Source organism: Eleutherodactylus coqui, chromosome 4, assembly GCF_035609145.1.
Source record: "Eleutherodactylus coqui strain aEleCoq1 chromosome 4, aEleCoq1.hap1, whole genome shotgun sequence".
Classification (NCBI taxonomy): domain Eukaryota; kingdom Metazoa; phylum Chordata; class Amphibia; order Anura; family Eleutherodactylidae; genus Eleutherodactylus; species Eleutherodactylus coqui.
Window position 1 is genome coordinate 268884461 of NC_089840.1, and position 26710 is coordinate 268911170.

General features: G+C 46.1%; 1 protein-coding gene across 3 annotated transcripts in view; it reads right to left on the bottom strand.

Moving 5' to 3' along the window:
• The window catches only part of KCNIP2 (potassium voltage-gated channel interacting protein 2), a 452295-nt gene that overhangs the window by 79221 nt on the left and 346364 nt on the right, over positions 1-26710 (bottom strand). The window contains exon 1 of one of the 3 annotated variants that reach the window (XM_066598878.1): positions 6739-6909. The exons of 1 other annotated variant lie outside the window; for it this stretch is intronic. In XM_066598878.1, the coding sequence (XP_066454975.1) occupies positions 6739-6871 (133 nt within the window). In that variant the 5' untranslated portion in view covers positions 6872-6909. Of the gene's footprint in view, positions 1-2214; positions 2285-6738; positions 6910-26710 lie in introns of those variants that run through there. One more of the 3 variants, XM_066598877.1, reaches the window with a different exon arrangement.

Consider the following 26710-nt stretch of genomic DNA (forward strand, 5'->3'; position numbering starts at 1 on the left):
GCCTCTACAACGCAGAGAAGAGATTTCACCCGTTACCAGAGTCTGAGAGGGGCGCATTATTGGGATGTGAGAAGCTGGAGGGTCGTATCCATGAATTGTCCCCCACCGGCCGTTCTGACCAGACTGTTAGGGGGTGTTGAGGCCAGTGAATGTATGAGGGCACACATGGTGACCGGGCTCAGGACCCCCCAACAGACCACCAGTTGAGAAGAGCGTCTGACCAGACGGTTAGGGGGTGTTTGGACCAGTGGATGCATGAGGCCAACTAAGGACGACCCCTACAGACCACCAGTAGAGAGGATCGTCTGATCGTCGGACAAGCACCAGCAGCTCAAACTGTTTGATTGTCTGCCATCCAGAGACAGGTGGCAGCATCGTTACAGCCCGGTGCCTGTGGGAACCATTTCTAGGATCTTCGCTAAAGGATATTTAGTCTCACTGCGCCCATTACATGTACGGCCTTTGAGACCCGCCATCACCTCGTTTTGCAGTGATGTCATGAACGATGAAACTGAATGCTACGTAGGGGCACTGGGATGTCTTCAGTGATGCATCCAGGTTTAGTTTGGGCGCTGACGGCGGCTGTGTTTCTGGAGACCTCGGGGTGAGCACCTCAATCCTGCCTTTGCTGTGAAGCAGCACACTGCCCCCTGCTGGTGTGATGGTCTGGGGGCCATCACATACGACATTCGGTCCCCCCTAGTAGTGGTACGAAGGACAATGACAGCTCAGTGATATGTTCAGGACATCGAATCCAATCACATATAGAACGTTTCATTCCATCAACTATTTCTATGTGACGGATTTTTCTTGAGTGTAGTTTGTGTGAACGCTCCTTTGTCAGACGACCATGATTGGGCTCAGAGTGGTTGTCGCTTACCGTCCTCCATACATCGGTCAGGCTAGGTTGGATGCAGAACCCTACCTGGTCCCAAATCTGAGGACCCTGAATACTACATGCCGTGTGCAGCGGACCCCCGAGCCCCTCACATAAATGCTGCTATCCATGACGTACATCAGATGGCTGGCGACGGTTTCCCTAGCGGATCATGTGCGGCGTCTCGGGAAGATTTTTTCCTTGATTTGGCCCTCGCCGGACGACCTGTTCACTACATGATCCTCTATTCACAGATGGAGTTACAAGGACAGGGCACAACAAAAGCAATTTTGAGTTGCTTGTAAATATTTCATTAACCGCTGGGAACTGACGGCGAGGAATCACAGAGCGCAGAGACCAGAAGCTGCTCGCTGTTAAGGGCCGACAGCATCTTCAGTGTAAACAAGAGTCAGGCTGATTCGTCAGAGCATGCTGGGGGTTGTGATTCTCTAATGGTTGAACAAACACAAGTGGGAGACTCTTGTTTTAGAGTCTCATATCCTACAATCTGTGTCAAAAAGTATGTGCACCCTCTTAATTAATCTTACCTCACTTATTGTCAGGGCTGATATTAGGGGGGCAAACTGGGCAATTGCCTAGGGCCACCATCCCCAAAGGGCCCCCTGCATTCTGTGCCGCCATTGCAATTCAGCAGAGACAGTGCTGCACACAATTGCAATAGACAAGCAGCTCCTCACTGATTGGCTATAGGGTGCCTCCATGTGGGACAGAATTGTCCGCAGGACGCAGCGCAGATTTCTTTTAATTAGTGCGGATTTTGTTGGGTTTTTAACTGCGGAACGAATTTATTGCATTTTATTCCACAGATTTCAATGAGGAATCCCATCTCCTGTATGTTAGAAATCCGTAGGACCAATTCCGCAAGACGCCCCTAATTCTGCAGGCAAAAACTTTTCCACTGTGGAATTTAACCCTTTTCAATCCAATTTGTATGCTGGTTTTCCTAGGGGACTTAATCTTTTTCTGCCGTTATACAACAGCGCTATCTGCTGGCTAAAGCCAGTACTGCATGAGGTGACACGTTGGATAGGCTCTGACAGCAGAGAGGCTGGCCATATACAGTAAGAGAACCCCGACGGATGTCTTCCAACATCAGAGCTGTACAGCCTTAAATCATAATGTCTATAGACGTCAGACAGTGGATTGGAAAGGGATAATCTTGCGGTTTTGACGTAAAAACTTGCAGATTTTAACAAGTGCGAAATTCAAATCCCATATTGATAACATTGTGGTGCAGAAATGTCTGCGTGAACTAATTCTTCGATCCATGTGAAAAGTCCCACAAACTCTGGAACTTCACTCCCCTCCCTGCTTACCTCCTTTTGTATGGGGCGATGGGATTATTCGCTTGTGCAGCCAGTGGTGTTGCAATTGCGTTCGCATGTCGTTCAGTCGTGTACATTCATAGTACCAGTGGATATGGCCGATTAAACAATCGCTGTTCACACGCAACAACGTGTGAGCGGATAATTGTTGTCCGTGTTCACACCGAATGATTACCGTTCAATTTCACACAATCCAAATATTTTTTGGACCTGCGTAACAGGGTCTTTAGTCCGTGCGTGGCTTACGGTCACTGTGCGAGCGCCACTTTGCGTCTCCGATCTTGCTCTCTTCTCTCCTGCATTCTGGTGCTCTAGTGGAGAGGAACCAAAGAGAAGGGGGTCGCTGAATATCAGTCAGGAGTCAAAGGGTATAGAGGGGGCATTAAAGGACTTTTCAGGGCAAAAACACTTGATAACCTACCCTCAGGATAGGACATCAATAGTTAATCGCTAGGGACCTGTCACACAGGATCTCTAGCGATCACCTAATCACCCAACAGGGCTGTCAGTGCAGCGGGCCACATCATCATAGGGGATTGGGCGGAAGTGGCCTAGCTGGCTTCTTTCTCACTGAAATCAATGGGAGGTGGACACCAGGGACAGACGTGGAAGTGTAATAGCCGCTTCATTTCCTATTGATTTCAGTGAGAGTGAAGCCAGCTAGGCCACTTCCATCCCATCTCCTTGGACGCCCATCTATCCCGCTGCACTGACAACCACGACGGGCGATCATGTGATCCTCCTGAGGGTAGGTCATACTTCCCTGGAAAACCCCTTTAACTTGTGGGGGCAATGAGGAGGCAGTGTTGAAGGGGTATTCCTATTTTAGTGTTTCATGGCTGTGTTGAGAACCTTCTGTTTGCCGACCAGTTTACCAGATGTTACGGAAACAGTAGAGCTTAGCTGAGGACTGGGGTCACATTTCACAATTTGGAGCCCCATTTATAATTTTGCCCATGGCCACACTCTGACTATGTGCATAAAACGAGGCATAGAGTCATGCAGTTTTCAGAGACAAGCATAGATGACACAATGGTCGCAGTGTGGGGCTTCTCATAGGATGCTGCCTTTCCACCGGGTCAGTTTGCTACATTTTCATGCTCTGAAGAGTTGCCCTACTGAACGGCAATGGAAAGCAAGTCTTATGGCCCAACATCTTCAGGTGGAATGGATGAGGATTTCACAAACAAGATTCCAAAATCTAGTGAAAATCGTCCCAGAAATATATCCAATGCTTTTGGAATTAGAGGGTTAACAATCTTTTATGATATTTGAGAAGGAGGTTCCAACACAGATGTGAAACTGGCCTAACACACGGCTGGAAATAGAAAGGGTTACACCCAGGAGAGTTGTGGAAAAGTTAGGAAACTTGGATAAAAGTCTCTTCATATGAAGGGTATTGAATAAGTAAAATTTGGATGAAGTCCGGATATTAGTATGGAAATTACGGGACTCTTTGTTATGCAAAATGCTACATTGTCTTAGCTTATAAATCGTAAAGTGTGTTACGTGGGAAGGTCTTTTTTTTGTCCACAGATTGTCAGTGACCAGGTTCACCAAATTGTAGAGTTTGAACCCAAATGTGTGACTTCGAGAGAGGTTGGATAATTGGCATGTGGATAAATGGGGTCACCATATCATAAAATCTCCCGAAGAACTAGCCATAGTGCAATACCAGTACAGAGATTGGTTACTCAGTGGACACAGGAAGACTTCAGTACTCACAGACCCAGCATAGGTCCACGCAGAAGGACAACACTATGTTAAGACCCCCAAACTGTGCGGATGGCAGTTTCTGATACATGCGACTGCAGCAGAGATGCCAGCAGTGGTTGGAGTCAGTGACTGTGAACTGATTGCTTGAAGCTGGATTGCATTCTTGGACCCCCTATGTAGTGCCTTCCGTTACCCCGATTTCACTACCACCAATGACGTACTTAATGTACTACCAGAAGGAACTGGATAACTGAATGAAGAACAGTTGTGTTCAGTGCCAAGTCCCAATACTGTCCGATGCAAAGTGATAATCGGCAATATATCCGGCAGTGTTGGAGAAAGGGCTCACCCTGCTGTGATTTCAGAGCTCCACACCGGTCCAGCCCTTGGAGTTATAGATTGGGTTATGACAGCAGGATGGAGTTGGTGGTTGTTGAAGGCACAATGACTGCACACCAGTATTTGGACAGAGTCACCCTGTTACCTTTCATGACCACCATCCAATATGATATCTTCCAACAGGATAATGCCCATCCACATACGGCAGCCATCACAAGACATTCGTTGCAACGTGTTACGACCATGGATTGGCCTGCGCGATCCCCAGATTTATCCCCAATAGAGTGTGTCTGGGACACCATATGCTGACACACTACATCACGTGGCTACCCACCACAAACTGTACAACACGTGACTATATAAGTCATGCAGGCAGGGAGAGACCCCAGCGAGATAGCCAAACACTTATTAATTCAATGCCTGCAAGGATTCAAGAGTGTACAGGTGCTCATGGGGGGCACTTCCACTGAAACCGTATAGAACAGTAGTAAACTCTGGCTGATCCATTCCAACTTGCCATCACTATTCTGGGTATGACTCTGTACACATCTACCATGTTTTATGAAATTCCAACAATTTCTTTTGAGTGTAGCACTTTCAATTTCCACCAAGATATAATATGAGGCAAAAGTCTGAACACACCCATTTAACTGCTGTAATAATGAGGAAATTGGCTTCCACTGTGTGAAAGTAGTACTTGGGAGGGAGGCTGCACTTTTTGGTGGAGGAAACATTTTTGGCGGCTATTTTGAAATTCGATAAAAACCGACACTCCCAGTGTATGAGTCTATTCTAGCCAAGATTTACATATCACGACTCCCTTCCCAGCTGAATTCAGTATGGCAGAGTTCAAAATGGCCACTGAAAACACCTCCTTCACCAAAACATGCAGCCTCCTTCCCAATTAATACTTTCACACATTAGAAGTCAATTTTCTCAGTTTTACACGAATTAAACAGGTATCTCCAGACTGAACGGCTGCCTGTTTACATGGAATGATATGACGCTTGGTGGACTATGAATTCTAACTATTTTGGGTTGACTATGAGATTCCAAGGTGCTAGGTGGAATATACGATGCCAGGTGCAGAATAGCTTGTGGGCCTCCAAGATGCTAGATTGACTATGGACTCTCAAGGTACTGACTGGACTATAAGCCCCAAAAGGTGCTGGATTGCTGGTCGATTCCCAAGATGCTTGGTGGTTTTTTACCCCAAGATGATATGTGGACTGGGGATCCCAAAGTGCTGTGCAGACTACAGATGGTGCCGGATCCTTATTATGATTGCTATCACTGCCTCTCCATTGACACATTCACGCAGCAATAATTAACTCTGCTCATCATCAAGGTTTCGAATGAATTAAGGCTCATTAAGTGTTGCACTGTTCTGTGTGCATTTTAGCACTTAGATCTACAGGAAATATGGGTACGTGTGAATTATTTAGAGTGATGCTGAGAATATGAATGACATGTTGCATATTTGTGGATAAAAGGGATATTAGTGGAGAAAGCATAATGTACTTTCCCAATAATAATATTTGGGAGTGGATGCTGAGTAATTACCTCCTGACTCATGAAAAGATATTCATGGCTAGCAGTACTCTACCGGAGTTTTGTACAGAACCTTAGCAGACACTGGTCTCTTCTAAGGTTTCAGCATTACGTTGTGAGAAGGGTTTACTCCGGTGAGAAAAGTCAAACTAAAGTGCAGAACTTCTATGAAATCTATGAACTTCCAGGAGTAGCTCAATTCTTAAGGACCTGTCATGTCCTTATGTCAGTAGGGCCGGCTACATAGCTTTGTAGCGTGGCCCAGCTGGTTCCCACAGTGTCTTTTGTTTGTTGATATTCACCCACATTCAGGCTCTTGGCACTGTGACTGTGTCAAGTGAGTGGTCCCCATCGCTCACGGTCAATCAAATCTGAAGTCACCCATTGACAGTGAGTGGTGGGGATCCCCCACTTGACATATTCACAGCACTGGGAGATGAATTTAATAAGTGCCTGTATGGGGGAACAGGAGAGAGTATGAACAAAAGACATTGTTGGAGTCAGTGGGGCCGCGACCACAAAGCTGTACAGCCAGCCCAGCTGACACGAGGACATCTTTAAAACATTATCTTCCACCTAAAAGGAAGTTATATTAAGTTCTTCAGTCATCATGTTCTTAAAAACTTTCTTCAGATGTATCTATGTACAAGAGAGCTGGGTAACAGTAATATAGTGGCTATTGCATCTTCCGTTAAGAATGCCACTCTACTTTCCCAGGCTTCTGGCTAGTTATGAACTAATTTGGTGGCACGACCAGTACCAGTGTGTAATTAGTTGGACTTACCATTCAGAAGACTTGAGAACTTGGGTAACAACCACCTGTGCAAGAACAAATACAACTAGGAACCTGACGGAGGATGACGACCACTTACTGCATACAATGAATACTGCACTCAGTTCTTCTCTTACCTTCTTCTGAAAAGTCAATGATCCCCAGAAAATGCAATAATTTAAGAGAAGTGAAGAGTAAGAATACAATGCCCAACGTCTGTAGTCCTTCCGACTGCCACTCCTCGTCAAGAAACATCTTGGGTAACACCATGACACAGAGAGAAGGCTGGACACAGATACCTCACCATCCAATATCCACAGAAAAGCAGCTATCTGCCCCCCACAATAAAAGGATACCCTTCCCCTGGACTCCTCAAAGCTTTGGACTCCATAGACCTCTCAAGACTTAGACTCCAGCCTATGTGGTCATCATAGTGAAGAGCAACAATTTAAATCCCATTTAGATCATCCGAGTAGTCAATGACCTCCTGAGATGTCTCCAGACCATTGTGGAAGACCTTCTTATGCTCTCCAAGGTCTTTGAGGTCTTCCTTGTTCTTCAAAGTCAATTCCAAGTTCCCAACAGATCCAGCCCTACGTATATTGTATATCCAACTTTTCTCCCTTTTTATCGGAAGTAGCTCTACATTGATACGATTTGGCATACCCAGGTTTTTTCTTCTTAAGGGTCAACTCAGTGACTGCTCTTCACAGTTACCAGCATCCTTAGTTGTTCCTTCTGTTTCATGTGGAGTCATAAAGTAGGAGAGGAGAAGGTAATTCCTAGTACATCACTTTATCTAGGTTGCAAGTCAGTCAGCTTGTGGTGCGCGCCCAGCCTCTCCTCCCTCCTCTTAGTGCCGGCTTTCTGCTGTAACTGATATGCAAAACCTAGTAGTCACCTTAACTCCAGTCTTCTCCGTCTTCTCGCTCACAGATCCCTCAGACACTGTTTATTTTAGTTAGCTTTTTTCACACCATCCCATGAAAACCGGCGAATAACTTGGCACGTGTGCGCAATTGTTCTACATCGCACCTGTTCTATACCGAAGAGTGTAAAAACATGCAATAAATGCTCTAATTGTCCTTCTAAATAAAGATCAAGAAGTCATCTGCGTTATAAATAGAAAGGATCACAAAGTGCAGCACTTGTTGACTAAGTGCTAAGGAACATGGGAACGGATTTTAAGGACAATATAGGTGCTAATGTTCAATTTATTGGGGTTTTCCCGGAATACAAAAAAAAATGCTCTCCCTAAGGAGAAAAGATAGTGTTCCTGACCCACGTCCTGGGCTACTCGCTAGCCAAGCCAGAAGCCTACTGCACACTGATGAGGGGCAAAACCCTGAAACAGTTTCTGTGTATAGATTCTGGCTTGGCTTTCAATTCTCAGTCATTGTCACAAGGCTTGTATAAAGAGTCTAACTGTTAGGTTGTGCTGGCTGGGATCTGTTGCACCACATAGGTTTCTAGCAGCACAGCTCCACAGGTGTGGCATGATTGTGCTGGCTGGGTGTGGTGATCCTCTGCTAGCCAATCCCCTGGGTCTTTGGTCACACATATACCTAGCTCCTGTCAGTGTCTGTTTGGTGTTCAGAGTGAGCAGTCATGTATCCTTGTCCGTTGCAGCTTGCTGTGCGTTTGGTGTCTTGTTGGTTCATGTCCGTTCTTATGTTTATTTTCTGTCAGTTTTGTGTCAGTTTGACTTTGCTTTGCCCTGCTGTGTTGTCTGCCATTTCTGGGCTAGGGTGTCCCTTAGGGTCCTCTAGTAGATGTGTCTTGCTAGTGTAGGGACCACAAGACACAAGGAGCCTTGTCGTGGCCTTGCGGCTTAAGTTCATTGGCCAATGTACGAACCAATACCTTGTACTTTTATAGCTATATTATCTGCTTATGTGTACAAGTATGCAAGGTGAGTGTTTTGATCATTTGTCAGTCCCTATGTTTATGTCTGTCCATCCCTCCAGTTCGCAGTATGCAGTTCTCTGTCCGGTTGGTGTTTCCGTCAGCACAACCAGTCTGAAGCCCGTTTTAGGTCCCTGTGCTTGTGTTATACCTAGCCGTTTTAGACACATTCCTGTGGGCCCTGTGCTTATTTGCTCACATGAACGTAACATTAACATTGACTTGCAGGAATGCTGCCTTCCAATAGGTGGCACTGCAGAGGTATTGTTCCATCTCCCTTATTTGCATATTACCCAGAGGAACATGAATGGCCTTATAAGTCTCCTCACTCACCCACCTTCTGAGTGCTCTCCATAAGGAGAATAGATAGTTTTCCTGACCCTTTTTTTTTTTTTAGAAACAGAGCCACTCTTATTTGTGGCTGTTTTTGGTAATGTAATTGATTCCTATTCACTTGAATAGGGGTGAGCTGTAATACCTGATGCAGCCCATGGGCAAAAGTGGAGCTGTTTCTGGAAAAAAGTAGACCCTCTTTTATAATGCTGGATAACACCTAAAGGGGTTTTCAGAGTTGCACTGCATTTCTTTTGCTCTCACTTATCCTAAAGGGCATCGTGTCTCGCTTGTCATTTTGCCCAGTAATTCTGTCTTGATTTACTTTGGAATCCCCCAAGTTCTGGTTCAAAACAAGTGAAAAGCTGCAAAAATGGAGATGTATTGGTCCCCATTTCAGTGGGTTTATCAATAGTTCCATCTAGGGGTCTTATCTGAATCCAGTTTTTGGGGGTTCAAACGCAAACCTGCAAAAACCTGGCAGCCCATTGTGGTAGCGCTCCAAAAGCAGAGGATTCCACAAGGTGGAATGGGGGCCCTTTAGACGGACAGGTAATAAGGGTCCTGCGGTGGGTAAGATGTTAGGAGCCCTAGTGCCTCCAACTGCCGGTAGCGCTGGAGTAAAGCTCTCCACTCAGGATGGCGCTGGTATACTTAGGGCAGTCTCTAAGCCCAGTTTGCTCTGACTTTGGTAATGCTCCTGTCACACTCTTGCGGGTGCTGACGAGAAGTGAAGAGCCAATCCGTCATGCTGAACAACTGCGTCATTTATTTTTTGACAATTTGTCCAGAATGCAGTCTTTTGAATGCAGGCACCTACTACATATATCGAGTGAACACTTTCCATGTAGTCCAATAGCTAGAGGAACTGGCAAGTCTAGGTACCCGGTAATAGAGTACAGTCCGGTAAGTGCCAAGTGCTGGTACTCCTGTCCCAGACAACCTGTCTACTTTACTTGGTCATCAGGCCAAAGAGCAGACAACTGCCTGAGAGCACATGGCGGGCTGCAACGCACCAGGGAAGTACAAGTTCCTCTGTTAGACAAAATCCAGTCTCCACTCAGTTCCTTCTCAGCTTAAGACATTCCACCTCCTCCCAAGGCTCTCCGAAGGAGAATCCCCGCACTGATGACCAAGTTGAAGGCCCTGACACAGGAGCCACCTGCACGCCAAATAGCACACGTCCGATCACACTAGCAGCTTCCACTACACTGCTCAGTTCCTGTCCCACCTGTCATGTGATCTCTCCCCTCCAATCACAACATTACTGCGTAAGGTACAATAAAGGCATGATAACTTTTGCCCATTAGGTCGCTGCAAACCCGCATATATATGGAATCCACACATAATTGTGAACCCCAACTTACCATAAACTAACAGAAATCAAGCTTTCCCCCCCATTATTTCTGCGAAGCCTCTCAGCGCCACCCCCTCTACAGAGACATCGGGGCTTATATAAAAACTACTGTTCGACAGTTTTCTGTATTACAAAGGTTGCAAGTTATGATGCATGCCATAATTTGAAACGTTTGCCTTTTTACAACCACCTGCAACAATTTACCAGGGCTGTGGAGTCGGAGTCGGAGTCGGGGAGTTGGAGTCGGAGTCCCATTTTGGTGTTTTTGGAGTCGATGAAATGTACCGACTGCAACTTATAAAATCCCATAATACATTTATTATAAATATGGTCTAATTAATTCAGTGCAGAATCTGTTGCACATTTCCTTTCATAGTCAGTAAAGTTGTGCGTTCTGAAACTGCATTCCCATAAATATATTTTATACTCTACCTAAATAGCTGATTATCTTACCGCAATGGTGATGAGAAGCCGGATGTTACCACGTGAATACAGTAAGTTTATCACTTAAGAAAACATGAAGGAGTCGGAGTCTGGGACAGTTGAGGAGTCAGAGTCGGAGGTTTAGCTTACCGACTCCGCAGCCCAGCAATGTTCAGACAGTAGATGGTTGTGGCTGGGTCAGTGGGGGTGTGGCCATGCATGGACCGCCAGATTTACTATAAATTACGCCAGAAGCCTATACCCACTTATAGCCAACGCAAGTGAGAAATATATTAAAATGGTTTATAGGGTTTTATTAAGATTGATTATTAGCCCCTATCTACAGGTTTCACCACTGAACCCCCCCCCCCCCCCATTCCAAAGAATGAGGGTCCTACGCCCTCTTCTGCTCATCACTGTGCAGCAATGTTGAGATTGCATGGAGTGGCGGTCGAACATGCGAGGTGCTGCTCCATTCATATCAAAGACACTCATGTATATAGTTGAGTACAAGCGCTTGGCTACCTCCCACAGTCCTGCTGAAAATGAATGGCGCAGCACGCGGTTTCACACGGGTATATTTGCGTGCACAATATGTTGAGAATAAAACCCATTGATTTCAATGGATTCATTCCGATTTCCGTATTTCACGTCTGCATTTCGGGCATAGATAGAACATGCTCTATTTTCCTGCATATTTGAGCACCAAAGGTCCCCATAGAAGCCTATGTGGGTGCACGAATGTGTGCGCAATACGCAAGTACATGTGTCAAACATTGCGTAATTCCACTGAAAAAATTAGCTATTTCAATCAGTGCGTTGTTTGCTGCGCACAAATGAACAAGCCTTGTGGGCGCCAAAAGTACAGTAGGTTACACCAATGGGCACAAAAAAAGCATAGCTCATTTCGCAAATATGCAGCGTTCAGGCTCGCACAAATACGCATACACTTGTGTAATGATGGGAGTAGTGCAGTAAATTGTGTGCGCGTATTCGCACGAGCGTTTTTTACGTAGCTATCTCCCGGCAAGGAAAAATAGCACATACGCTGCCGATTACGGTGGGCACTTTTACGCGCGGACGGAAAATATAGATTTGGTTCTATCTTGTGGCCAGAATACGCTGGCGGCTCCCATAGACTCCTATGGGAGCTGGAAAAAAAGGCAGGGGGGAGGAGTTTAGCAGCGTCCAACGCTGTGAAAAGCTTACAGGTGCCTCTATTTAGGCATTTGAAGGATTTATGCCGGGGGAGGGATTTCCGGGGTGCTGCATATTTTTTCCCTGATACGTCCCACCCGGTCGTGTGAATGGATGAGAAAATGCTAATTAAGCTCAGCCCTTGATCGTCTCACTCCTTCATTCATACAATTTAACAGCGCGTGCGTTGACCATTGAAAAGCATACGCTCGTGTGAAGGGGCTCTCAGGTCCGCGCTGCCATCTTGCAAGAACAGAAAATCACGGCATGTTCTATCTTTCTGCAATGTGTGATTTTTTTACCTCCCATGTTTCCCCATGTAACATCCTTTTTATCGCATCGCAAACTTACATTGCGATGCGATTTTAACATTGGAAAGTCCTATTGACTTTTGCGATAAAAAAATTGCGTGATTTTATTGCGGGCGGCAGCGATGCAATTCAAAAGTATTCTAAAAAAAAAACGAGAGCATAGCTGACACTCAAAAATCACGGAGACAAAGGCGCGCTTTTGCCGTGATTTTGCTGCGATTTTCTCATGCCTCATTGCCTGTGGGGAACTAGCCTAAGGGCTTAAACAGACTACGTGACACAAAACGTGACGAAACTAAATCACTGATTTCTCGCGCAATTTTCTCTCCCGTGTGAAGCCGGCCAGGGGACGCATTTACACAGGCGAATGCGTTATCGGTCCGAGGAACTCAGATTGGTAAAACTGCATCACGCTCACATGGAAAAAATTAATAAATGATCACATATACATGAGAGCGCGATCCGTTTTTTTTGCGCCCCATTGGAAATAAAGGGCACTTTTGTTCCAGAATCACCCAGAAATAGGACTGCTGTGGTTTTTTGATCTCGCGCTATTAGTGCAAGCGAAACATCACTAATAGAGATGAGCGAGCGTACTCGGATAAGCGGTACTCGCTCGAGTAATTGGCTTTATCCGAGTATCGCTGTGCTCGTCCCTGAAGATTCGGGTGCCGCTGCGGCTGACAGGTGAGTCGCAGCGGGGAGCAGGGGAGAGCGGGCAGGAGAGAGGGAGAGAAAGATCTTACCTCCGTTCCTCCCCGCTCTCCCCTGCAGCTCCCCGCTCCGTGCCGGCACCCGAATCTTCAGGGACGAGCACAGCGATACTCGGATAAAGCAAATTACTCGAGCGAGTACCGCTTATCCGAGTACGCTCGCTCATCTCTAATCACTAATGTAAAATTAACCCATTACAATAAATAGTTATTTCACCGTGCCAGTTGCGCCCATATTGCAATCGGACGTGTGTGAAAATTGCATGTTGTTTCATTCGAAAAGTTTAAACGCTGCGCTCTTATGAAACTCGCGAGTCCGATTTTGCAACTTTACTATAGAAAATTGGTGAGTTTTCTGTAGAATCGCCAAAAAATGGGACACGCTGCGATCTTTCCATCTAAGGGCTCCGGCACACTTGTGTTTTTCTTGCGCGTTTTTTTCGCGCTATTTTCAATGGGACTTTCTAATGTTAATAACTAGAGATGAGCGAGTATACTCGTTTCGAGTAATTGCTCGATCGAGCACCACGATTTTCGAGTACTTCTGTACTTGGGTGAAAAGATTCGGGGGGCGCCGGGGAGCGGGGGGAGGCGTGGCGGAGCGGGGGGTAGCAGCGGGGAACAGGGGGGAGCTCTCTTTCCCTCTCCCCCCCACTCCCCGCTGCAACCCCCCACTCACCCACGGCGCCCCCCGAATCTTTTCACCCGAGTACGGAAGTACTCGAAAATCGCGGCGCTCGGGTGAAAAAGGGGCGTGGCCGAGTAGGTTCGCTCATCTCTATTAATAACGCATCACAACTTGGTGCTTTGCAATTTTTGTGCGATGCGTTTTCAACATTAGAAAGCCCCATTGACAATCGCGTGAAAAAAACGCAGCGATATCGCGTGAAAAAAAACGTGCAAGAAGAACGCAAGTGTGCAGAAGCCCTTACAGTAATGCTGTGAGAGAATAGTCGTACACATGAAGAGACCGATGCAAATAATAGGTTCTATCTTATGCAGGTTTTTGCGTCTCGCAATGCACAGAACTCGCACGAGGAAAACACTTGTATAAATAAGCCTTCACGAAGCGAGCAGTAGAGATCCCCGCCCCCGGCTAACAGGGATTACAGGTTAATCACTTTATAACGAAAAGTTTTGCAACTCCCCAAAATGTTTTATGCTTCAATTTTTCACAATTTTCAATAACTCAGCTTGCTGTCAGTAAATGGGAGCCTTCTTGTACGAGTCCAGAGGCTGAACACTTGTAAGAGGCTTAATGCTTTGTATTGCTGCCTTTGTTACAATCGTATCCAAAGTACCGCAGATAACTTGTAGTGAACTGAAACAGCTGCTAGACTTCTACATTGTAGCGAACCCTCTGCATTTAGTTCCCAGAATCTATGGCATTGCTAGCGCCTGGTGCAAGAGGCCGTACCTCCCAACATTTGCATCCTGAGACACACCCAATCAGCCAAGAAAACCCAAAAACATACTAGGAATGCCCAATTTTATGCCAGTTTTCATATGCCCCGCCCACTTTGGTACCCAACTGGGTCTCTTGGCACTAGGAATCACATTTAATTATATCTCAGTCCTCAACTTGGCTCATGAATTTACCAACACCCCTGTCATAGAAAACTGCACAGACTGGATGTAATTGTAGCAAACCCTCAGCTGTGACAATACGAGATCTGTATGGGTTATCAGTTTAGATTTTCAGACAAATGCAGTCTGGTTGGTTCAACAGTGTCACATGAACAGAGATGTGGACTCTGGTAGACCCTGTAGACACACAAGGGCCCATCGGTCCCCAAACCTATCCCAGGCACTGGTAGGTATACCTTCTACATTTCCTAAAATTGTGGACTGTCCTTGGTCAGTCCCAGCACCAGTCCACTTGTCTGTGCCCAGAGGAGTAGCTATAGGGGATGCAGAGGTAGCAATTGCTCGTGGGCCTGGGAGCGTTAGGGGGCCCAAAGGCCCCTCTTTGAAATAAGATGACACCCACGGTTAGTTTTAGCGATGGTGTAGTCACACCATGCTGGACACCAACTTTTAAAGGGAGAATTAGGCAATTGTAGGCTGAGGCAGTTGCACACCTTAGGTCCACCCAACCAGATGATCTTCCTCTTTAGTGCGGCAGTGTCTTGTGGAGCTACATGAATCCTCATTCTGCTGCCTCTGTCTCCTTCCCCCTGATGATCCAAGGCACACTGTCAGCAAATCAATGTCACCACAACACAGTCGTTCAGTTCATCTACTAACGTTATGTTATGGGCTTGGTTCTGGTGCCGTATTTATGTTATGAGCTTGATTCTGGTACCGTCTTTATGTTATGAGCTTGGCTCTGGTACTGTATTTATGTTATGAGCTTGGCTCTGGTGCCTTATTTATGTTATGAGCTTGGCTCTGGAGCTGTATTTATGTTATGAGCTTGGTTCTGGTGCTGTATTTATGTTATGAGCTTGATTCTGGTGCTGTATTTATGTACTAAGCTTGGTTCTAGTGTTATGTTTATGTATGGAGCTTAGATCTGGTTCTGCATTTATATTATGTGCTTGGTACTTGTGCTGTATTCGTATATTGAGCTCAAACCTGCTGATTTATTTATGGAATGAGCTTGGTTCTGATGTGGCATTTATGGTGTGAGCTTGGTTCTGGTACATCATTTATTCACTAAGCTGTTCTGCTATGGGTATGCTGCTATCTTGCCACATGAATGTAGGCCAACTGCTTATCAGTGCAATCAATGATTTTTTTTACGATGGTAAGGCACCAAAAATATTCAGTGCAGGGTGCCTTGTTGCAGATTTTGTATTGGGGCCCAAGAACGTCCACTTACACCTCTGTCTATGCCATACAGATAATATAAGCTGGGCTTGTCTATTGTATATGTAGATTTTCCCCTCCACTCCAGACATCTGGGATGACCAAAGCCATAGTCATCAGGATCAAATAGCCTGTTAATAAGCCATGTCCTGCAGCTTCCACCGGGACCGAACGCCATATTCCCCATTAGCCCCCTTCTCACAATCTGAATGTTGATTAATGAATTAGTCCCTGTCGTCCTTCCATTATCCGTATCCGAATAGATGGAACGATAATACAATATAAAGCAACCTAGGGACGAATGTCTGCAAATAGTTAAGTTAATGAGTTCATTGAGGGGCCAGGAGGCCATTACTGTGTAAGAGCGCTCTAAATGGAAAAACAAGGTCTAACGTGAAATGTAGCTGGAAATAGATCTGCGGCGCAGAGATTCGCTGGACTCGGAGCGCCGTTCCCAAATGCAAACTGTCAGAAGCCCAGGAGGTATTTATATTGTGCTTTCAAGGCAAAAGTGACAAGTACAAATCAGCTGGGCATTCATTCGCATTGATTTCATGGATGTGTCTGCACTTCTACAGAAAACTAGTTATTTTCTGTTTAGCACTAGGAAAAAAAGCTAAAATATCCTGTTTTAAAAGGGTTGGGAATTCTTAGTATTTAGAGAGTTGACTGTTTTTACAGACCTTCATCTGCTTATGAGTTCTAAGCAACCAGCCGTAAACCCAAACACTTAACTGATTACTTTGTGGCATCTCACAAGGAGTGAAAAGGTCACTTTCTCCCAAACAATCAACATATTCTGCTTCTGCTGCTGTCATCACTTCCATGATCTGATTTGGGACAGGGTTCTGTATTGAGGCCACTTTATGACACTCTCCCAGTCATATGCAGTCCTGCCCCCTCAGCTATAAGCTTACAAATGGACTGGTCGCTTTCTCCAATGAGATCAACCTACTCTTCTTGTGCCGCTGTCATAATCTCCATAATCTGATTCAGTAGTAGGTTCTCTATTGAGGCCACTTTTATGACTTATCCCTGATATGTGGAGTCCTGTTTTCAGTACTTAATCACATGAGTGAAAAGGTCACTTTCTCTCACAAAATCAACATATTCTGCTTGTGCTGCTTTCTTCTCTTCCATGATCTGATTTGGGACAGGGTTCTGTATTGAGGCCACTTTATGACACTATCCCTGTCATATGCAGTCCTGCCCTCTCAACTATAATTTTCCAAATGGACTGATCACTTTCTCTGATGACATCAACATACTCTTCTTGTGCTGATGTCATAATCTCCATGATCTGATTCAGTAGTAGGTTCTCTATTGAGGCCACTTTTATGACTTATCCCTGATATGTGTAGTCCTATCCTCAATGCTTAAAAGGAAACCACCACGTCGTATGAGCATCATAAATTAGTTCTACGGGCCCATAGGATGACGGTATTTGTGGTCAGAAACTGGTGCTCAGTCCATGCATTGGACTCATCTGATGGAGAACGGTGGGTGCATTGATTGCACAGATGAGTCCAATGCATGGACTAACATGGTATAATGCCTCTGCAGTGCCACCTGTTGGAAGGCAGCTTCCCCATAAGTCAATATATGACCTTTAAACAGGCTTTTCCAGTCTTCTTACGTCTCACTCAGTGAACCAGCCCCCTGCTTTGCACTTACAAAAGCCAAGAAAGGCAAAACAGCTGTGTGCAGATGGGATTGATGTCTTTCCCTTATGGAGAAGATTCTGCTTTGGCTTATATCTGTAGTCATATTCCATGGCCTGGTAATACAAATACAGAAGATAGAACAATACCTCTGCAGCGCCACCTATTGGGTGGCAGCATTCCTACAAATCAATGTCAGACCCTTTATACAGGTCTTTATAACAATGATAGGGAATTGGAAACCAAAAGCCAGAAACCATACACAGACAGCTCTTTCGGGGTTTTGCCCCTCATCAATGTGCAGTAGGATTCTGGCTTGGTTAGTGAGAGGCCTGTGACGTTGGTCAGCCAGAAAAAACCCCAAAATAGCCGTTTGCATATTGTTTTCTGGCTTTTGGTTTTCAATTCCTAATCATTATTCTAAAAACTTCTATAAAGGGTCTGACATTGATTTGTTGAAATGCTTCCATCCAATAGGTGGCGCTGCAGAGGTATTGTTCCATCTCCCTTATTTGCATATATTTCCCAAAGGAGCATTAATGGCCTAAGAAGTCTCCTCACTTACCTCCTAGGTGCTCTCCGTAAGGAGAGGTGATAACCCTCCCAACCCATGACCTATTAAAAAATTGGACATTAACTTGTAGGGAATATTGTTCCCATAGGTGGCGCTGCAGAGGCATTGTGCCATCTTATATTTGCAAATCTGTTCATTTCGTTCCCAAAAAGCAGCTCAGATGCATCCGAAAGTTGACTAGTGAGTGGGAGTGAAGAATGGGCATGCACACCTCCGCTCCCATTGACATTAGTGGGTCTGCCGGAGACAGCCAACTTGGCCATCTTTGGTGGTCCCATTGATACGAAAGGGAGCGGAGTTGCATATTCGGAAACTTCAGAATACAACCTGGCAGGTAAGGGCTGTCGTAAGACGACTCGTTTATAGCACAAGTAAACGATCCTGTCCATGGTGCTGAACTACTATATCAGGAGTGAATCAGACATATAGCGATAGGATATTCACAATGATCTGACCAAAAGTGGAGCTTTGCCTCCGGATTATATCACTGCTGAAAGACCAACCATAGATGTGACTCCCAGAAATCACCAGCTTGGTCGTCTTTGTCCTTATTGGATGATCGGTTTTAATTTTTGATCCTGGATGATGGATTAATTTCACAATAGTTACAACTTAGTAACAGAAGCAGCAATTACTTTAGATGTTTGTTTAGAAGCTGTATATACTTCTACAACCAGATTTTGTATAGTTCCAAAAAACTATAGTACGAAAAACAGCAACCCTTGCAAATAGTCTCAAATACAAATACATTCTTTGTCAAAATCCCACTCCCAAAAAAAACAAGCACCCAGATGGAGTTGTAACTGCATGCCGGACTTTGCAGCAAAATTACATCTCGGGCAGATCTGTAATTGATGAGAGTTGTGGTGTGATCAGATGATCGGTCTTGTCACTGGAGGCCCTATAAGTGGTTCCCCCCTTGGCCCATAAGAGGCTCTCGGAGAGTCCTTGTGTGTAGTGACCTCTTCTTCTGCTTGTGTGGAGCTTGTTGACCACTAGATGCCTCTATGATGCAGAGAAGAGATTTCACCCCGTTACCAGAGTCTGAGAGGGGCGCATTATTGGGATGTGAGAAGCTGGATGGTCGTATCAATGAATTGTCCCCCACCGGCCATTCTGACCAGACTGTTAGGGGGTGTTGGGACCAGTGGATGTGTGAGGGCACACAGGGTGACCGGGATCAGGACGCCTCCTACAGACCACCAGTAGAGAGGAGCGTCTGACCAGACTACCAGGAGGTGTTGGGACCAGTGGATGTGTGAGGGCACACAAGGTGACCGGGCTCATGACGCCCTCTACAGACCACTAGTAGAGAGGAGTGTCTGACCAGACTGTAAGGGGATGTTGGGACCAGTGGATGTGTGAGGACACACAAGGTGACCTGGCTCAGGATGCCCCCCCCTACAGACCACCAGCAGAGAGGAGCATCTGACCAAACTGTTCGGAGGTGTTGGGACCAGTGGATGTGGGAGGGCACACAAGGTGACCAGGCTCAGGACGTCCCCTACAGACCACTAGTAGAGAGGAGCATCTGACCAGACTGTTAGGGGGTGTTGTGACCAGTGGATGTGTGAGGGCACACAAGGTGACCGGGCTCAGGACGTCCCCTACAGACCACCAGTAGAGAGGAGCGTCTGACCAGACTGTTAGGGGGTGTTGGACAAGTGGGTGTGTGGGCACACAAGGTGACCGGGCTCAGGACCCCCCCCCTACAGACCACCAGTAGGGAGGAGCGTCTGACCAGTCTGTTAGGAGGTGTTGGGACCAGTGGATGTGTGAGGGCACACAAGATAACCGGGCTCAGGACATCCACTACAGACCACCAGAAAAGAGGAGCATCTGACCAAACTGTTAGGAGGTGTTGGGACCAGTGGATGTGTGAGGGCACACAAGGTGACCGGGCTCAGGACGCCCCCTACAGACCGCCAGTAGAGAGGATCATCTGATCATCCGACATGCATGAGCAGCTCAAACTGATTCATTGTCCGCCATCCAGAGACAGGTGACGCCATCGTTGTACAACAGGGTACTAGAGCTTCCATGCCCGCCCGTATCACATCACAGCTGCCCATAAATATCTACAGTAGGTACCATTCTATTTGAAACAACTGTCTGATGAAGATATCCCCTTCCCTAATAACAGTCTCTCCAGTGGTCTGTTGTCGTCAGTTTGAATCCTGCAAGTCTTTGCGATCACCTGTGATTGCTGAGAGAATGAACTGTATGTCCATGCATACATTTCTCTTGCAGTGGCCACTACAGGGGAACTGTTGTATTACATTCTGGCTATTGAAATAAATAGAAGGATACACTATCCAACCAAAAGTAATGGGACACCTGAGTAAGGATCAAAAGTAGTATTTATTTCCATATGTTAGTACTTAGTGGGGCTCTTTTGGCCTTAATGACATCGGATCCTCTCAGTGGCATACTTTCTAACAATGCCTGATACACTTCAGTTAGTAATTCCCTCCATTCATTCTGCAAATGTCTGCTGAGTTCTCTCAAAGAAGATGGACACTGTTCGTATTTCCTGACCTGACATTCTAGTTCATCCCAGTGATGTTGAGTAGGATCAGGTCGGACTCTGTGCAACCAGTCCAATCGTGGAACATTCATATTCTCAAACCGATATAACACAGCATCAGATTTGGGAAAAGGGGTGTTGTCTTGTTGAAAGTATGGCTGACCATTCCCAGAGTGTTCCCACATTGTCGACAGCACACTGTCTAGAATGTCAGGGTACACCTTCATGGTTCTTGTCACTACCAACAATGGACTGAGACCATGCCATGTAAACCATCCCCAGACCAGAACAAATTCTCCACTGTGCCTAACTGTTGGCACGACAGAAGGTGTTCCCCAGGATCTTCCACTTCCAGGTACATCCGTCTGATTGGAACGTTCGATAGAACGTTCTTCAATTGCTCCACTATCAAACGATGACGCTTCTTTCACTATTGTAGACGGGCCGATGCATCTTGTTAGAGAAAACCCACAACAAGTTTGCAGGATGAATTGAGGGAAATAGCAGCTGAAGTGTATCAGACGTTAATAGAAAGCATGCCACAGAGATGGCGTCCAGTTACGTTTGGTAGGAGAGTGTATGTAACACATGGACGGCCTGGCCCGCCAAGGGAGAGCGGCTCTTACTGATCACCCTCTGCTTTGGGGTACAGAAGAAGAGTTAGGAACAGGTAATTCCCCCCCCCCCCCCCCACTTCTATAGACCTTTGATGAGACAACTCCTAGAAGGCATCCCATTTACCTTACCAGGGGTCACGCTCGGCGATGTCGCCCTGCAGCCCTCGATTCCCGACGGTCAATTATAATCCAAAATGAAATAATCAAAAACATGTTTTGACAGTGAGAATACTTAATGCATTTTGCCACAGGAAGAAGCCACATTCTGAGTGGCTCAGCGGAGGAGACGGCGATGAATGCAGCGACACGCTAATAATTACTATAATGGAGGCTTTGATTTCCTGCAGGATTGTTTTATCGTTCTATTAACGCAAATATGAGATCACTGAGCCTCGGCTCTCTGGGGAGTCACTATTTGTACTCGCAAGTTGGATATTAGGAAGGCGGGGTGAGGGTCTTATTGAATTTGGGTCATTAGAGGTCTCTCACTGACTGGCTGGCTCATTTTTTCCATAGAAAGATGTGAAAACACAACGTAAGTTGCGCAGATAGTGGAACGCACTCCAAGTCAACGGCAACGGACGCCCTACACAAATAGCGTAGATATCGTGGCATCCCTATGCTTCTTATGAAGCATGACGCAAATCACGGTGGTGGAGACGTTTCATGGATCTTCAGCAGAAAGGTTGGCAGCCCTGCCGGCGGTGCCACGTGGCATCCGCAACATATTGTGCGAGACCCTGATGACTTCTCAGGACTCCGCAGATCAGCTAATTCCACACTCCGCTGTTAGTGCTGTCTGTACTGCAGTGGTCCCGTTTGGTATTGCATTGGATTCGATGGGTGTTGTGTCTGTAGTACCAAAATGGACTACCACAACGTGGACAGCGTATCTTCCTCCAGTGCTATCCACACTGACAGCGGTGCTGGAATCAGTTGGTTGGTGGGATCCTGAGCGGCAGACCCCCACTGATCAGCTATTGATGATCTATCCCCTTTAAGGTGGTTTTACACTAGCAGGTAAAATCTGACTGTCAATGAGTATGTTGGTCAGCGCTCGCTTCTCTTGATGTAAAAGACTCTTTATGATGGAGTCCATCCAGGGTTCTGTTGAAGGTTCAGGTGAGGTTCACTTCATTTTAATGACTGTCAAAATGACAGTAGATGCCACCAAATGTTGATGTGCATGCACAGGGGGCGGACAAAAATATGGAAACACCAATGAAATGCATGGGGTTTTAATCATTAGTACTGAGCTGCCATTTTGACCCCTTTTTGGCTGAGAGCTTTCCTGCCGAGTGTGTGTTTACTTCACCTCTTACCCTGCTCTGGGTGGTTTTGGGAGCCAGCTGGTAACAGCAGCTGAGTGGCTCAAACCCCTGACCAATGGAATCTTGGTGCTCAGACAGGTGTTCACATCTGCCCAGCAGCATCTATGTCATATTACCTCCATTTAAGTTACATAGGATTGTAAATCATATTTCAATAAAACACGTAGAGACAGATTTTAAGGCATGCATTTCGTACAGTGTTTCCATATTTTTGCCCACCCCCTGTAAGTGGTTAATGCTGCCTCTGAAAGGACTGGAGATGGGGTAATGCCTACTGTGTATTGGGTTTCACAACGGAGAACCAAGATGGCTCGTCCAAATGCTTGCTGACTGGTTAATGCTTTGACTATAAAAAGGCCAATTTTTGCTGAGTACTGAGAAGAGCTAAAGTGAGTGGACGTAGGAAGAACAGCTTAGGAGACTGGAGATGGTGCTGCATTAGACAGAGAGGAGCAGTCACTCCACTGATCTAAGTGACTACAGGTCAGCAGCAGAGAAATACTCCTGACCCTTAGTTGATAAGGTGGACAACTGTGTCAGTAGCAGCTGCGAACCCTGCTTATCGACTTGTAAGTGAGGCCGGCCTTAGCTGACCATAGAGGTGTGCATACCGATAGACATGAGCATCAGCTACCCAGCAGGCCTGCCTGTGGGGTTTTTTTTGTTGTCAGGAAATCAGATGGGACATTGAGGAAGCGTTGACCGACATATTTGGTAAGAGGAAAGAGGGCTAAAGCAGCAAAGAAAACTGTGTATTGTATTTTGTGATGTGTATTTATGACAAACGGTACAGTTATTAGCGAAGTCTTAAGGCCCATTTACACGTAGCGATGATCGCTGAAAGATCGCTCAAATGACAGTTTGAGTGACAGCTTTGAGCGATCATTTTGCATAAACTGTTAAGTAGCTACTCAGCTACTTCAGAGCAATTAAGTGTTAAAATGAAGCCTTTAGCTGAAAGCAGTTAATAGCCCAAGGGCTCTTATCTGCTTTCAGTTCCTTTGTTCTCCAACGGGAAACAATGCTATCAGCACTCCCCGTGGAGAACTAGTGATAAGGTTGAAAGACAATTTTTAGGTTGGACTGAATTTAACGATCAGCTAGTAGTGCCCGAAAAGTGCAGGATGGGCGCACGTTTAGACGCAACGATGATCACTCAAACGATCGCTTTTTAGTGATATTGTTCAGAGTATTACTGTTACTGCGGACTGTTCTACATTGTAGATAGCGACAAGGTATTTCAATGAAAAGTTCAATAGTTAGGCTGCCTGTCCACAGGTGATGATCCCACGATAAATTGCCCACGGATCACGCTATGAAAAGCTTTCCATAGGCTAAATATGGAAAGTGCAGCCCGACATCTACGAATGGAGAATCATAGCGACTCTCTACTCACGGGATTGAAATCGCGGCATGCTGCGATTTGCATGATTTTTCGCGATGAGCCTATCTGTTAGATGAGATAGGCTCATCGCGGAGACCTGTCAGTGCTCCCCCTCCTCCCCCGCGGCAGAATATTGCTTGCGATATTCCATCACGGCCGTGGACAGGCAGCCTTAAAGTGTTCACTTAATTCTTCATTCTTAACTAAACTTTGTTTTTTTTGGTTACTCCTTCTGCTGCATCGTATCCCGAATCTTACATCGCTGCACCTCCCACAGTTACATACACACAACCTTATAGGGGTTCTGCCAAGTTTTAAAGTTATTCCGCATCAACAGGACAGCATTAAGATTAGTGGGGATCCGACCACTGGGACCTCTACTGATCTCGAGAATGGGGTACCTGAAGGTCTCTGCATGAATGAAGTGGCCTTTCTGTTTGCTTTCTGTTTTTTAAAACCCCATTGAAATCAATGATGAAAAAAAAAACCTGGAACCATAGTTTTCTGTTTTATTTCAGTCTCTCCCCTCCAAAAACAGAGCAGAGACAGAAACCCTAAACTGAGGTGTGACGGCAGCCTAAGGGCTCATGCACACGGGCAGATTGTCACCGCGTATTAAGCACCTGTTTTTTCCATGCGTAACGCGGTGAATGGAGGCAATGAAAGTCTATGGACTTTCATTCTTCCATTTACAGCTGCGTTGGGGCTGCGAGGGGACGTCCGTATAAAACGGGGAAGAAATTAATCCCAGCATGCTCTATTTCCCTGCGTTTCATACGCAGCCCTTGAACATCGCGCATTGAAACGCTGCCCCCTCGCAATGCCTGCGAAAGGCCAACGTTTAGTAGAGAGTGGGGAATTTTGAAAAAAAAGTCACACTGCGCATGTCCGTGACGTCATCACCCCCAGGCATGCGCAGTGCCTATTGCAGTCCTATGCGATCTCTGCCAGCTGTTCTACCGGTACAGCGTAGGGACTGCGATGAGTACAACGCTGTGTGACTCGCAGCGTTGTACTCATACGGCCGTGTGAACAAGCACTAAGTTCCACTTCCAGAACTCCCACTTATTGGGGAAATAAGAGTCACCCCCCCCCCCCATCCCAGTCAGCACGGCAGAGAGGAGTCGTGGATGACGGGTGAAGGTAACGGCCGGCATTTCATGAGTTCTATAAACTACAATGTAGAACGCTGCATGTATATATGACGCCCCCAACTCATATACTCATTTCTGGAGTGCCAGACGAGCAAAAGGGTTTGTTGTTCTAATACATAGGGGACCCAGACATGGCTATACAGGGCACCCTCAGTACATGTCCTAATATATAGGGACCCAGACATGGCTATACAGGGCACCCTCAGTACATGTCCTAATATATAGGGGACCCAGACACGGCTATACAGGGCACCCTTAGTACTTGTCCTAATATATAGGGGACCAGACATGGCTACACAGTGCATCCTTAGTACTTGTCCTAATATATAGGGGACCCAGACACGGCTATACAGGGCACCCTTAGTACTTGTCCTAATATATAGGGGACCCAGACACGGCTATACAGGGCACCCTTAGTACTTGTCCTAATATATAGGGGACCAGACATGGCTACACAGTGCATCCTTAGTACTTGTCCTAATATATAGGGGACCCAGACATGACTACACAGTGCATCCTTAGTACTTGTCCTAATATACAGGGGACCCAGACACGGCTATACAGGGCACCCTCAGTACTAGTCCTAATATATGGGGGACCCAGACATGACTACACAGTGCACCCTTAGTACTTGTCCTAATATATAGGGGACCCAGACATGGCTGCACAGGGCACCCTCAGTACTTGTCCTAATATATAGGGGACCCAGACATGGCTGCACAGGGCACCCTCAGTACTTGTCCTAATATATAGGGGACCCAGACATGGCTACATAGTGCACCCTTAGTACTTGTCCTAATATATAGGGGACCCAGACATGACTACACAGTGCACCCTTAGTACTTGTCCTAATATATAGGGGACCCATACGTGGCTACAATGTACAACCTTAGTACTTTTCCGTTACTATTGCCCTGCTATGTGCCACTCCTCTTCACCCCGACATGAAAAGTACTCGTGAGCAGCCACGCATAGATATTCCTGTGTCCATATGATTGGGGCCACATGTGGCCCCGGGCTGTATGCTGTGCACCCCTGCTGTAGTTGCACATAAAGCTGACGGAGGAACATTTTGGGCTTGTTTGGTCCCCCGTTGTACTGATATGTGGCAGCAGTCGTCTACACAGCACAATGGAGGTCTGAAATAAAGAGTATTACTAAACCCAGAGGATGAAGCGGAGAAGATACAATGGAGGCAGATGGGGGACGTCAGCGTGATTAATGTTCCTCTTCATGCTGGAATTTACATAACGAAAATTATCCTCCGATAGAGAAAGAAGAATGGGAATTAATCAGATTTCCCTCTGGAGGTCACGGCGATTATCCCAAGTCTTCTAATGAAATAATGGCTTCCATATAATTAGTATCATCCTGCCCCATCCATTCTATATTTACATCCTTCATTGTCCTGAGCGGCCTAATAACAGTGAGCGAGCGGAGCGCACAGGATGTTCACAGCGTCGCTAAATCAGAGCAAAGAAGAAAGCCTGTTTAGTCCTGTGACCAGATTTATGGCACACAGGAGTCACAGATTGTGGGCCACGCTGTCATTTGAGAATTGTGCCCTTTAATGCTGGCCTCCGACACTTTTCTGAAAGTGGGCGGAGCTAAGGGGAAAAAAAAGAAGACAGGTGTATGAATAAAAATACACCCCAAATTCTTTTACTATCTCATATCTATATACTTGGGACAGACAGGAGAAGACAGGGTAGCAATGTCTGCATGGGCAGTGGGGTTCAGCAATGACACAGTCGCTCACATAGTCCATGTGAAGTCCATCCTGCTTTACTTTATGCCAGAAACAGAAGATT